Source organism: Carya illinoinensis, chromosome 13 (genome assembly GCF_018687715.1).
Source record: "Carya illinoinensis cultivar Pawnee chromosome 13, C.illinoinensisPawnee_v1, whole genome shotgun sequence".
NCBI lineage: Eukaryota > Viridiplantae > Streptophyta > Magnoliopsida > Fagales > Juglandaceae > Carya > Carya illinoinensis.
Genome location: NC_056764.1, coordinates 13,897,648 through 13,912,360, shown reverse-complemented (window position 1 = coordinate 13,912,360; position 14,713 = coordinate 13,897,648). Strand labels below are relative to the sequence as shown.

At 37.9% G+C, this 14,713-nt stretch overlaps 2 protein-coding genes across 2 annotated transcripts; both read left to right on the top strand.

Annotated features, from left to right (window-relative positions):
- Window positions 1–886: 886 nt before the first annotated feature.
- LOC122292510 (fasciclin-like arabinogalactan protein 12) lies at window positions 887–2,184 on the top strand. Its single transcript, XM_043100902.1, has one exon. The coding sequence runs from the start codon at window positions 1,050–1,052 to the stop codon at window positions 1,989–1,991; it is 942 nt and encodes a 313-aa protein (XP_042956836.1). The 5' UTR covers window positions 887–1,049; the 3' UTR covers window positions 1,992–2,184.
- A 7,397-nt stretch (window positions 2,185–9,581) lies between these two features.
- On the top strand, window positions 9,582–10,933 carry LOC122292454 (fasciclin-like arabinogalactan protein 12). Its single transcript, XM_043100816.1, has one exon. It carries the CDS (start codon window positions 9,752–9,754, stop codon window positions 10,685–10,687), a length of 936 nt encoding a protein of 311 aa, XP_042956750.1. The 5' UTR covers window positions 9,582–9,751; the 3' UTR covers window positions 10,688–10,933.
- The last annotated feature ends 3,780 nt before the right edge of the window (window positions 10,934–14,713 follow it).

The following is a 14,713-nucleotide window of genomic DNA, read 5'->3' as shown; positions in this document are numbered from 1 at the left end:
CGTTCACTTTTGCATTCTTACTAATAATAAATCCATTTACATTCATTTTTTCACAAATAGTCTCTCTCTCTCTCCCTCTCGCAAAATTTTTGGCATTATTCCTATTTACCTACGTATTTAATTTTTAGGCATTAATGTCGATATCTATTTTCTCGGAAAATTCTCATAATTTCAAATTTTATAATTAATAAATAGTTTTCAGAGTTTTCTCTCTTTATTGCGTGTTTTATCCGTTTCAATGTACAATCCAACGGCCACATAAGATCATGAGTTTCAATTAAATTATCAAGATTCCTAGCTATGAGAATAGGAAGTTTGGAATTCCCGTTGCAGAATAGTTGATAATTCCGGAGTGTTTAGTGCAATTTTAAGAATGAAAATAATTGAAACTCTTTTAAAATAAAAAATAAAAAAGAGACAAAGACAGGGATAGAGAGAGATAGCAAATCTTCATCGTGCGTCCGTATGAGCGCTGTCTCTGACGGCATAGGCCAATTGCTAAATCTCTGTGTCTCGGTGTGATAGACTGATAGTTCCGTTGTGTACATGAGTAACGTGACCACTTAGCATCCCATCTCTTAACTTTTTTCAATCGAAAAGTTCTGGAAAGAAGGCAATCGTATTCATTGATTGGCCGCAGATCCAATATTTGAGATCCCCTCTCCTTTTCCTCGCCACCTTCCCAATAATTAGCAGACTATTTGTAAAACCTCACACTTTATATATCTACTCTCTCTTCTAACTCTTGATCAAGACAGATAAGCTGCATACAACTTAGGATTTCTAACTAATAATTTTACCCTTTCACCTAACTTCACTCACTTCACTCTCTCCCGGCCTTTATAAAATCCCTCCCCTAGTCCGTCTCAAAGCATCAACACTTCTGCGCATACCATCTTGCATTTCCAAATATCCCAAGCAAAAGAAAGCCCACCTTGCAAACTAAATTATAAAGCGCACCAAACAGGCCTTCTTCTCCCCCTCACACATATCAAGCCTCCAGCAAGCACCACTCTTGCATTTGATTCGCACCAAAAGTAACGTAGATCATGATGACCAAACCCGGTGTCTTTTCCCTCCAAATTCTACTTCTTTTTCTCTTCCATGTTATTAACACTTTAGCTCAGCCCACCGCGGCTCCAGTCCAATCCACTGCGGCTCCAACTCCACCTGCCAATGCTCCAGCCAAGCCCGCCACGGCCCCAAGCTCACCTGCCACGCCTCCTGCCTCACTTGCTAAGCCTCCAATCCAATCTGCTAAGGCGCCTGCCCAGTCTGTCCAAGTACCTGTACAAAAAGGCTCGATGGACGTCACAAAAATCCTTGCAAAGGCACACGGTTATACAGTCTTTATTCGCCTATTAAAAAGCACCGGATTGGCAGCGCAACTTTACGGGCAACTCAACAATTCGAACAATGGCTTTACCATCTTTGCACCTACAGATTCAGCATTTTCGAATCTCAAACCAGGCACTATAAACTCTCTATCTGACCTACAAAAGACCCAGCTAATACAATTTCACATCTTGAACTCCGTGATTGGTCTGTCCAACTTTCAAACTCTAAGCAATCCAGTGCCAACAGAGGCCGGTGATACTAGCGCCGGAGAATTTCCCCTAAATGTGACCACTGCCGGCAACCAAGTGAACATTTCGACCGGCCTTGTGAATACCACAATGGGTGGTACAATATATTTGGATAACCACCTAGCGATATATCGAGTGGATAGTGTTCTTCTTCCACTTGATATTTTTTCTCCGAAGCCTAAAAAGGCAGCTGCCCCGAAACCAGCATTGACAGAATCAAATACTACGACTGCTGCAGATGGTCCATCTGCTGCTGCTGCTGCTGGTGCTACTGATTCCGCTTCTACAACGGACACCGATGCTGCCAAAGTAAATGTGTCGGGTGCAGTAAGCCTGAGTACGAACAAAATCTTGTTACCCATCGGAATTGCTTTGGTTGCATTCTTTGTGGCAAAACGAACTTGACGGCGTAATATTACCATCTGGAATTCCGATGGTGGAATCATTTTATTTTTCAATTCATCGTTTGGCTAAGTTGTGTTGATTACATTGTGTTCTTTCAACATAATCGCCTTCTTTAATCTCCTTACTCGATCTCTGATGTTTTTCACTTTTTTTTGGTATAGTCGTACCTATTAAAAGATCGGTTTTCTTGTTAGTTTTCTGTTGAATCTACTATTTCTATCTACTTTATAATTTATATGAATTTTGTTTAAATATTTCAGAGCATTTAGTGGTCTTGATCGTTTAGTTTTCACTTTTCAACTCGAATGCATTTGTTTTAGAACAAAATTGTGTTAAAGTTAAACTAAAAACCGTGGTACAAGACGAAGGAGGACTTAGGGCTGTAAATAAAGTCGTCCATATGATTGCTAGCCGATACTCACTAAATTGTGCTCAAATCGTTCATATGATTGCTCAGCCGATACTCACTAAACTAAACTCAAACCGAGCTCGATTCGTGAAGAAAGAGCCCAATTAAGAAAGCAGATATTTGCTTGATTTGTAAATAATACAAACTCGATTAAACTCAATTTGACTCACTTAAGGCTTATTATGGCTTACGAATACAACATTTTTTAATCTCAAACCGTCTCTGCACCTACGGATATAGCATTTTCGAATCTCAAACCCGGCACGATAAACTCTCTATCTGACCTACAAAAGACCCAGCTAATACAATTTCACATCTTGAACTCCGTGATTGTTTTAGAAACAAATTGTATTAAAGTTGAGCTAAAAACAGAGATATATACAAGGTGTGGGCTGCCCCAAACAAACATTATTATTGTGCTTGCAGGTGTTAAAAGAAAAATAAAACTAAAACGACAAAAAAAGGCAATGGACTAGTGGTTCAGACACTTATTCCTTAACAAAACCAAATAGAAGAACCGTGTTAGGTGATTTTGTATATGACCAAAGCTAGGCCTGCAACCCGGTCAAACCATTTGGTTTTTGATCTGACCCGACACAACCCGCTATAGTATGAAACAAATGTGGTTCGACCCGACCCAAAGTCGGATCAACCCGTAAATCAAGATTAGAATACACCAAAACCCATTCCAATTATTCTAGTCATTTTCTTGGTAGAAATCACAAGCATAGAACCCAAAAATGGAAAACCCATTGAGATTGTAAACAGGATCGCATGTTAAAGATTTTTTGGGAATATTTGGAGACGATGGGATGGAAAGGTGAATTAGGAGCAATCAGAGTAAAAGTTTTTGGTTTATCATCGAGGTGGGCCAGTTGAGATAAGGGGAAGATAAAGGTTAGGGAAAAATTGCTGTGAATAGCAGACCTTTTTGAGTTTAAAATTGGGTTGTGAAGTTGGGTTTGAGTTTGTATGATTCGTTGTGTGTCTTCTTCGATCTGATCCACCATTTCGACATTTTGAATCTTGCTTATTTGTAGGATTTTTGGTTAATCCTATAGATCTTGTGGAAGCTTACCGAGATCTGAAATTTGTAGAAGCCAACAGAGATCTGATCCTCCATTTGTAGGATTGCTGCCTTTATCCAACAGAGATCGGTAGAAGCTAACAAGCCACCAGGTGCGAAAGGTGTGTACTGGAAAAGTGCACATATTTGCTCATCAATGGGGCCTTCTATTCGGTTAAATATAAAGGAGATGCTCCAATACAAGCTTCTGTCAAAGGTTTGAAGAACATTATACTCTGTAAATGTTGTCTTCAATTGGTTGGATAAAACCCATAGGTGCCATCAATTTTTCCCTCCACTCCATGATAAATATTACTTTGCTCTTGATTTGTGGAGGTTGGTTTTTGTTGCAAATAAAATAAGGAAGAATTACAGTGTGAAAGAACATAAATGGTGACAGTCGGATCGTTTTGACATATAGCAGGTTTGACCCGCAAGCTGATTCAAACCGTCTTTCTTGGTCGGGTCGGGTCGGGCCGGGTCACTAGCTTTTCTGCATAGCCCTAACCAAAGCCCAAAGGTTTAAGCTAACCCACCTAAGGGGGAAAAAAAGAAGAAGACCCATGATGATGTCGTTTTAGGCTTACCCCTTAAAACCCTATTTCTCTTCCCTAGTCCCAACGTCTTACCCTGTCTTCTCTCATACTGCACAGATACCACCACACTTATCTCTCTCTACATGTTTCCCTCTCTTCTATGTGATCAATACTCTATTATAAAATGTTAGAGCATACTAAAACCCTGAGGCATAAGATTCTATCCTGCCTTGATTTCTAGCCCCACCTTGAGATATAATAATTGTTTGGAATTTGGACCTCCCAAATTTACCAAATTCACCCTCGTAGGATTTATCATTTGCAGGAATAACAAGAAAAATAGAAAAATAATAACAACACAATAAATTTATGTGAAAACTCCAAAACAGGAGAAAAACCACCGGACCCAGAGAAGAAAATTCACCATGTGAAAAATTGTTACAATCACACAATTTTTCTCCTCACCTCAAACACACCAGGAAGCTTCCCCATTAGGAAAACGTTAACTTTACACATCTTTCCCTTTTACACAAAAAGGTCAACAATAAATTTAACTAAAGTCAAAAGTTATTAGATAAACTTTCAACTAGTGTACTTAAACTAAGAGACTAAACCTCTTACTTATAAACTTAAGGATTTGCAACTTCTCCCACCGGTGTGGGACTAAACAAAGGAGTACAAAAGTCAACAATCTCCACCTTGTAACTTTTACTGGTCCCACAGCCAAGCTCCACCTCAATGAAGATCTTTATAGCTTCCGCAATCATGCTTCACCTTAAAAGCATGCCTACTCAGAATAAATCAATTCCAAGTATTTCACTTCGGCCCATGTCGAAAAACAACCTTAGTGAAAATTATGGTGGAACTTCCATGTTTGGCTTTCTTGGAAGTTCATCAGCTATTGACATGAATTTCTACCACACACTCTGCATTAATGTCAACCCAATGCTTGTATGCAAACTTATGGACCCACTACAATTAATACATCATCTATCATGGCAACTTTGAGAATTAGCAGCATGCCATGAGGATGTACATGTCTCTTTTAAAGATCAAAGTTTGCCATGGAGAGAGACATAATATTAACATCATTTCCAGTATTTCCATTTACTGACTTTGAGTTACTTGCCGAACTTGCTCCAGCTATTGGACAATTTTTCTTGACGAGCCCAGATTGTCTACACTCCCAATAGACTACTTTCTTCTTCATTGAATTCTTCATCTTCCCATTTTCAATTGCTACCATTACAAAGTTCTCAAGTGGAATATTACTTCAACTACTTCGTCTTCTATCTTCAGAAAAGATTTTATTAGTAACTTTTGAAAAAATTATTTTCTCATTCTCATGTATCAAAATAGGCTTCATATGCTCATAGGAAGGTGGAAGAGACCAGATGAGTCTCAAGACTTGATCCTCATTATCAATTTTAACTCCAATAGCTTCTAGCTCAGCGACAAAGCCATTGAAAATGTTTAAATGATCTAAAATAGTTGTACCTTCACTCATCCTCAGTGTATGAAATTGCTCCTTCAGGTACATATGATTTGAGACGCCATTCATCTGATACAACTCTTCAAATTTTTCCTAGAGTTCATTTGCCATAGATATTCCATGCACATTTGCAAGAATATTTTTTGCCAGGGATAGACATATCGCACTTACTGTTCTCAAATTCAGATCCTCCCAATCTTCATCGCTCATTTTATATCTGCTCCTTTCACCAGTCACACTAGTACCAGTGTTGACTTCAAGTATTAGTCTGCCCTTCAATGCCTTGTATAATTCTGATTGAATCAAGACATCATTGATTTGTACTTTCCACAAGTTAAAATTGATTCTCCCATTAAATTTCTCCCATCAAATTTCTCCACCTCAAATTTGACAAGATTGAAGGCTTACTTCTTGACATTGCGTTGATGAATTTTACTGTAGAAATGAATAGTACCTCATTAAGTCAGTTTCCAGGAAAGATTAGAGAGTCACAATAGACATACTTAAAATTTTCAATCTCCTAGAAGTAACCTTCATAGACTGTACGTATCCATACTACCACACCAAAACTCTACCCCACAAAAAGAACCTAATGGCTCTGATACCAATTGTTGAAAATTTGGACCTCCCAAATTTACCTCCCTAGGATCTACCATTTGCAGGAATAACAAGAAAAATAGAGAAATAATAACAACACAAGAAATTTACGTGGAAACTCTAAAACAGGAGAAAAACCACCAGACCCAAAGAAGAAAATTCACTATGCAAAAAATTGTTGTAATCACTTAATTTTTCTCCTCACCCCAAACACATCCACAAAGCTTCCACACTAGCAAAATTTTAACTTTACACCTATTTCATTTTTACACAAAGAGGTCAACAAAAGAATTTAACTAAAGTCAAAAGTTACTAGATAAGGTTTCAACTGGTGTACTTAAACTAAGAGGCTTAGCCTCTTATTTGTAGACTTAAGGATTTGCTCCTTCCTTATTACCCACCGGTGTGGGACTAAACAAAGGAACATAAAAGTCAACACTAGTAGCCTCTAATTTATGACTCACAATGGGATATAATAGTGGTATTTGATTTCTGGTCCCAAAAATAAACAATCTTACCACAGAGGTAAACATGGCCTCTGTTTTGAGTGCATAACTTTGATGACAAGATAGTGATTTACGTTCTGCTTGGCTAACTGCATATATGCATAGCCCTACCATAGAGTAAACATGGTCTCTATTCTATTTATGTTTCCGATCATGTTTCAATTATGCTTGTGGCTAAAGTCATTTGCATATACTATTATTACAAAGAAATGTTTTTGAGAATATGATTGTTGTTTTTAAGAACTATGTATTTCTGCATTATGTAATTGGCTCAGGTTTACAACACGTATAGGTTTCATCCTTACTATGTTGTTGATGACTCACCCAATTATCTCTATTATCTTTTAGATTAAGTTGAGATTCCTGCTGAGGGCCAGGACTATGGAGCACATGCATGATTAGTTGAGTTTAGAGGAATAAGTGCCTAAGATGCATACGTAGGCTAAAATATTGAAATAAGACTCAATGGGTACAATATATTTGGAGGATTGTTATTCAGGATATTAGTTAATATACCTTTGAGTAGTATTTTCAGACAATGATGCATTATTTGAGAGCTTGTGGAGTTTTTTTTATTTTATATGTTGAAGGAGTTCATTAATGTCCCTATAGGGGAAAGTATATTTTAAATAAATGAAGTTTACATGTTATAGAGGTTTTCCCTTTTATCGTTTGGAGTTTATTCTTGTATTGTTGGGAACAGTATTTTTAAGTGGCAAGAATGAACTCCCTGACTCTTCAGGTACAAGGCGTTACAGATTCGCTATTTTCCAACTGGTGGATGCAATCATTTTGACATGTTTATTGGAGAACTATGCACTTGCTATATCCGTATCTCCAAATTTAATGTTATACATGCCCTCACATGGTAAATGGGTTTGGTATCGTGTTGTCAACAATGACATCGCAATGAATGTGTGTTTGTCACTCTTTATGTAGTTCTAATCTTATTAATCGTCCTCCAATTAAATATTTTTCTGGTCTCGATGGCTCCTATTCTTAAAGGTGGTTGCACATGTCATCTCTAGCCATGAAGAACTTGGAGTACCACCCTCACATTTTCATATATATTGGTGTCGACCACTCCAAAAAAGGGTGGGTCCAACATTTGGTTGTTGGATCTCAACAGTTTCGATTTAGGGAGATGCTGGATCTACCATCCAATGCTGAAAGGCATAGAATCTGCCAAATGGAGCACATCTGACACCACGCTAGCATCAGTGCCTCACCAGGACCAACTTTAGCATATCCAACCCTCCTTGGTGTCAAAATTGACATCCGGCATATCTAGCACTAGAAGTAGCTCCCGCCCATCAGCTACGGTTATTTTGTTTTTAAGTTTTAATTTGAAGACTCATGAAAAAACTCACTATTTAATGGTGGGCTCACCTTTGACGGAAGTGCACAAATTATATGCATATATATATATATGTATATAATCTAAGGGAGCTACTACAAATGTGACTTGGTCACTCGATTATAGAAGCTATAGATTCACCAGCAGTTGCATAGAATTAAACTTGGGCATGGGGTGAGTTTGGCCCCCCGTGTCCCAGCCCACCTCTTGTAGGCAAGTGCCCCTGCTCGATGCTGGGGGAGGATTGCCCCCCTTCTCTCCCTCCTATGAGGAGTGTGGCATAACATGGAGAGAGAGAGAGAGAGAGAAAGAGAGAGAGAGAGAGAGAGAGGGCTGGAGATGACAGTGAGACGGAGAGAGTCCGAGAGATCGAGCGGCAATGGTGAGAGATCGTCAACAAAACAAAATCTAATATAGAATGACGTCTTTTCTATTACAATTCTAATTTTTTTAATAATATATGGTGGGCCAGGTGGATGGTGAAAACTCGGGCAGTCATAGGCCTAGCCTAGACCCTGTACTCACCCTCGCCCTAGACTGGTGCCGAACCGAGGGCTAGGCATCAAGCTCTAATTTAAACTTTTAAAATTCATATCGCATTTTTATTGAAACTAGCTAATGAGTTCATGATATTCTAAACCCTTTTATACATGATGTTAAATGCTGGAATTGCATTATATATGGTTCTTTATATTTTTATTAATATGGAAACAATCGATTTAAAATGGTCATGAATTGTTCGAATCAATTTATTGAATCATTGAATCGGTCTTTCACCTATTCCGAACCCAATTTCATTTTCTTAAGCCTTGAGTCTCAAATCATAGAAGTTCATGACACTTTGTATTGTTTCCTCTATAATGTTGTCATTTTTCTTCATATTTTTTTCTTACAATTAATAGCATTTAAAACACTTCCTAACAGATTATAAATCAATAGAATTAAAACTAATAATTTTCACGTGCATTGGATGTGGGACTAGTTTCATTAAAATCCAACGGCCACATTAGATGGGTTTCAAATTTGCAAGATACACCTAACTATGAGAATAGATAGTTTGGAAGATAATAATTTTTAGTGCAATTTTTTAAAGATGGTTTCCCGTTGCAGAATGTTGATAATTCCGAATTGTTCAGTGCAACTTTTAAAATGATAATAATAATTTATTTTTATCTTTTCTAAAAAAGGACAGAGAAAGATAGAGAGAGCTAGCCAATCTTCATGCGTGACTATTATGAGAGCGCTATCCGAGTACGGCATGGGCCAATTGCCAACTCCCTCTCTCTCTCTCTCTCTCTCTCTCTCTCTCTCTCTGTCCGTCTGAAAGTTCCCTCCCTCCCTCTCTCTCTCTCTCTGTCTATCTGTCTGATAGTTCCATTGTGTACGTGAGTAACATGACCGCATGCAGATCCAATATTTGAGATCCCCACTCTTTTTCCTGGCTACCTTCCCAAATAGCAAACCATTTGCAAAACCTCACATTCTATGTATCTACTTTATCTCCTCTAACTCTTGATCAAAACAGATAAGCTGCATACAACTTTAGTATTTCTCACTAATAATTGCTCCCTTTCACCTACACCTCCCTAACTTCACTCTCTCCGGGCTTTTATAAAATCCCTCCTCTCCATCTCAAAACATCAACAGCTCCTGCACTTGCATTTCCAAATATCCCAAGCAAAAGAAAGCCCACCTTGCAAACTAAATTACAAACAGGCTTTCTTCTCCTTCTCACACGTACCAAGCCTCTAGCAATTACCACCCTGAATTTGAAACGCACTAAAAGTATCGAAGATCATGACCAAGAGCGGTGTCTTTTCACTCTCAATTCTACTTGTTTTTCTCTTCCATGTTATTAACACTTTAGCCCAGCCCACTGCGGCTCCAGTCCAATCCACCGCAGCTCCAACCCCACCCGCCAATGCTCCAGCCAAGCCGGCAAAACCCCCAACCTCGGCCGCCACGCCTCCCGCTTCACCTGCCAAGCCTCCAATCCAATCCGCCAAGGCGCCTGCCCAATCCGTCCAAGTACCTGTACAAAAAGGTTCCATTGACGTCACAAAAATTCTTGCAAAGGCCCGTGGTTACGCAGTCTTTATCCGCCTCTTAAAGAGTACCGGACTTGCCGCGCAACTATACGGACAACTCAACAGTTCAAACAATGGGTTTACCATCTTTGCACCTACGGATACTGCATTTTCAAACCTCAAACCCGGCACTATAAACTCTCTATCTGACCTACAAAAGACCCAGCTAATACAATTTCACATCTTGAACTCTGTGATTGGTTTGTCCAATTTCCAAACTCTAAGCAATCCAGTGCCAACAGAGGCAGGTGATACTAGCGCCGGACAATTCCCCCTAAATGTGACCACTGCCGGCAACCAAGTGAACATCTCGACTGGCCTTGTGAATACCACAATGGGTGGTACAATATATTTGGATAACCATCTAGCGATATATCGAGTGGACAGTGTGCTTCTTCCACTGGACATTTTTTCTCCTCAGCCTAAAAAGGCTGCTGCCCCTAAACCATCATTGGCAGACTCAAATACTACGACTGCTGCAGACAGTCCATCTGGTGCTGCTGCTGCTGCTACTGATTCTTCTTCTACAACGGACACCGATGCTGCCAAAGTAAACGCGTCTGGTGCAGTGAGCCTCAGTACAAACAAAATTTTGTTCCCGATCGGAATTGCTTTGGTTGCATTCTTTATGGCGAAAGGAACCTGACGGCGTAATATTGCCAGCTTAAATTCCGGAATGCATTGTCTTTAATGCATTGTTTTTCCCTTGGTGGGGTCTTTTTTTTTTTAATGTATTGCTTCTCTAAGCTGGGTTCATCACATTGTGTGCTTTCAAAATAATCACCTTCTTTAATCCCCGTACTCGATATCTATTGTTTTCCTTTTTCTTTTTTTCTTCTTTTTTGTTAAAATCGTACATGTTAAAGGATGGCTTTTCTCGTTAGTTTTCTGCTGATTCCCCTTTTCCATTTTCTTCGTAATTTATATGAATTTTGTTTAAAATTTTCAGAGCGCCTTGGTCGTTTGCTTTTCACTTTTCAACTCGAATGTAATTGTTTTATAACAAAATTGTATTAAACTTAAACTGAAAACAAAGATACAGGAATTAGGAGTGGGGCGTCCTAAACAAACACTATTACCATGCTTACATTGTAAAAATAAAATTAAAAACAAAAAAAGATAGAAAGGGCAATGGACTATTCCTTGGCAAAACCAAAGAGGTATCAATGCGTTAAGTGATTTGCTATTTTCTAACTAGTGGATGCCAGCATTTTGACACTTGTATTAGAGATTCTCACTTTCACTATCTCCATATCTTCATTAAGGAAAAAAAAAATGAATTTATAAGCATATATAGAGTAGGAATCATACATGCAATCGCTGGCGGCTTAGTGGTGGCGCACAATAATGTACCGTCACGAGAAGCACATGCATGGACAGTGGAAAGATAACGATGGCTGAACGTTTCTCCAAAACATGAGGTCTGGGAGTCCAATAGTACGGCGCGTGAGGCACATGCGCTAGTTTGGCCGTTTGGATCACTGATCGAGCAGATTGTGTATCAACTTCTTAATTCTCTAGTGAGGTGTGTGAATCACTAATTGGGAGGTCGGACATGCGGTAAGTCTGACATTTCTCGACCTGGAAGGAAAATTGAAGAGAAAATAAATGAAAATACAAGTACTCTATATTATAGTAGGACAAGATTGTCATCTCCAAAGTTTTGAATTCTATTTCAAAGATATTTTCGGTTGAAATATGGAATAAAATATTTCGATACAGATAACTTTTATATAAATAAATTTCTTATACATATAAAAGCAATCATATATACGTAAATATATATATATATATATAAAGAGTGCAGCTAGGGAGCCACCCAGTAGTGACGGCTGGGTGTGTCCCCTATGCCAAATTCCTTTCTTTAATTTTTATCATTTTTTTATTTTCATATTTTTTAATATTTTTAAATATTTTAAAAAATATATAAAAAAAATATCAATACACTAATAGTCACTTATTTAATTAGTAAGTAAAAAAAATTAAATACATGAGCGGTAAAAATGAAGGGGCAAAATATAGGGCAAAGCAAGATTCTTTATAGAAAAATTATATTCCAAACTAATTGAAATATATATAACTATAAATATATTTAATGTCTTTAAATATATATATTAATTATAAAAATGTATTTTTTGGTTCATTTTAATCAATGTTATCATTTATAAACGAGATATAAAGCCATTCAAGTTACCTTTGGTGATCCTATGCACCTTTTCTCTTCAGCGTCTCGCTCCCAAAGAAAACCTACCCAACAAAATCCCATCTTCTCTACCCAGAGTGGGCGTGAAGCTTCCTCCCTCCCTCCTCCCATCTAGCTAGACCAAAACCTGTGTAGTCGTTTATTTTTCAGTCTCTTATTTTTTGTTTTCTGTCCAAAGCATGAAGAAATGCCAATCTGAGCCCAGTGAACACCACGAGCCCCACCACGAGCAAACATTAGGTCTGGCACTCGTTAGAACTAAGTGTTGAGCGAGTATCGAGCGAACAATCTGTAAGGATCCAACTTGGGCTAACTATTGATCAACCAATTTGTTTAAAGTTTTGCTAGAGCAACAGGACCACCACTTGAGCAAACAATCTAAAAAGATGCCTATCAACAAGAATTATCATCAACTAGCTTGCAAATGGCAACCAACTGATCACACCCAAACTTAACTTAACCTAATGAAAAGAGGTAATTGTTGCTTAGTGTGCTATCCTTGATCTTGATTGAGAAGCAAAACGAGACACAAGATAACTCCAAACCCTACCAAGATGTATTGAGTCTATTAACAAAGTATAAGCCTTCCTAAAACATCATCATCAATCGAATTTCACAAGAATTGGTCATATTGTGTTCAAGAAGAAAATCATGGGTTAATTTTAAACGGTTATTTGACGTTTGGTCTGGAACAAATTATCAGAGAAGATGTGATTGATTAAACATCCATCGATAAAAAATTTTAACATTCCATTGCCACTAAGTGAGGCAAAAAAGTTTCATTGCAATGAGCGGAGTGATATTAGTTGCAAGAGAAAGCTATTGTAGGACATCCTACAATGCTTATGCTTAGATACCATGAAAGAAATTGAAGTAAATGGGGAAAAGGCATCACGCATACAATATTATTGTTCAAGACTCTCATTTCTAATGATTTTTATATTAATGTGAAAGGCTTTCACATAAACTACTTTCAAAAAGTATTAGTATTTTGATTTCTTTTATATCTATAATGAGGACCACAACAAATTCAGTAGTGAATTATGTGACGGCCACATCCTTAACATCCTCATGGATGATACAATCTCCTATTGTGGGAAATATTTTTGAAATGATGGTAGGGGTTAGAACCACCCCTTTTGTCAAGAAGGGGGTTTAATGCTTATTGAGAGGATGCCCACACAGGCTTGGGCTTGCAGTCCAATAGCCCTGGTGGGGCTCGAACCAGTGCCAACCCTTTGGGATAGGCACACATAACCTTTGGACCAAGTCCAACCTTTGTGTCACTTGGTAACATATGCGGTATAAATACCTATTTATAACCGATTTCAATAAATAAAAATTTGTAAGTTTTCGTTGGCATCATTTGACTATTTATAAATAGACCCATTGGCCTATAAATGTAATATATATATATATCTCTCAAAAGCAAATTTCAAAATTCTCTTCTCCTAAAAGTTTTTCATTTCTTTCAAACTTGTTATTAGGATATGTTCATTCTACAAAAAATAGATTTCTAATCTTTTGGTTGAATAGCTAGTAAAATCAGAGAGTCTAATTTCATTTGTGCATAACACAGTTAAACAGACAGAGTTATTCTGGGCTTCATTGTATTGTGGAGGCAAATTCACTGCTAACTTTTGTGCATACCATTATTGGTAGGGGTGAATATTATTTTAAGAAAAGTGATATTGTAACGCACCCTGGAGAAAGGTCTTTCCCCTCACTATTTTATTGTTTTTCAACACCCTTTGTACCAACAATCTTAAGAAAATATTTGATTTCTAATGGCTAATAGTTTGAAAGAGTTTGTTGTGGATTTTTTTCCTAGTTAGAGGTACAAGCCAATGGACGATGGACACATTCTTTACATGGGGAACCCATCCATTGTCTTAGTTAGAGGAAAAGGGACTATAAATATGGATTTTAACTCTAGAACAATTTTTTGTCTCAATGATGTGTATAATGTACCAAAATTTAGAAAGACTTTTGTATTTAGTAGTCTTCAAAATAAGTTTGGGTTTAAATTAGTTTTTGAGTCAAATAAGCTTGTTCTGACCAAAAGGGGAAATTTTGTGGGTAAGGAATGTTGTAACGGCTAGGCCCAGTGGAAACATTTGTCCACCTGAAGGAAAACAAATTTGTTTCATTGGGGTTAGTAGTTCTCTTCCCCTCCCTCTTCTTCTGCTCCTCTCACATAGATAGTTTATTCCTTCTCAGGGTTCTCCTTATATTCCCTCTTCCCGCCTCCCCATTTGCCCTCATCACTTTAGTTTTCACTCAACTCTCTCTCTCTCTCTCTCTCTCAAAACAATTCCTTCCTTCATCTCTCTCTTATGTTTTTGCATTGGTTAGGTTTTTGACTATTTGTCGCCTCCTCTGCTACTAGAGTCTAGTAGCTAACAAGTCCCATCACCTTAGCTCAAGGCTAGTAAGTTTTTTTGACATTGATCTCATGATTTCTACTGC

Bases quoted from the DNA above. Each gene is read 5' to 3' on its own strand.
- LOC122292454 (XM_043100816.1), top strand. From the start codon at position 9,752: ATGACCAAGAGCGGTGTCTTTTCACTCTCAATTCTACTTGTTTTTCTC.
- LOC122292510 (XM_043100902.1), top strand. From the start codon at position 1,050: ATGATGACCAAACCCGGTGTCTTTTCCCTCCAAATTCTACTTCTTTTT.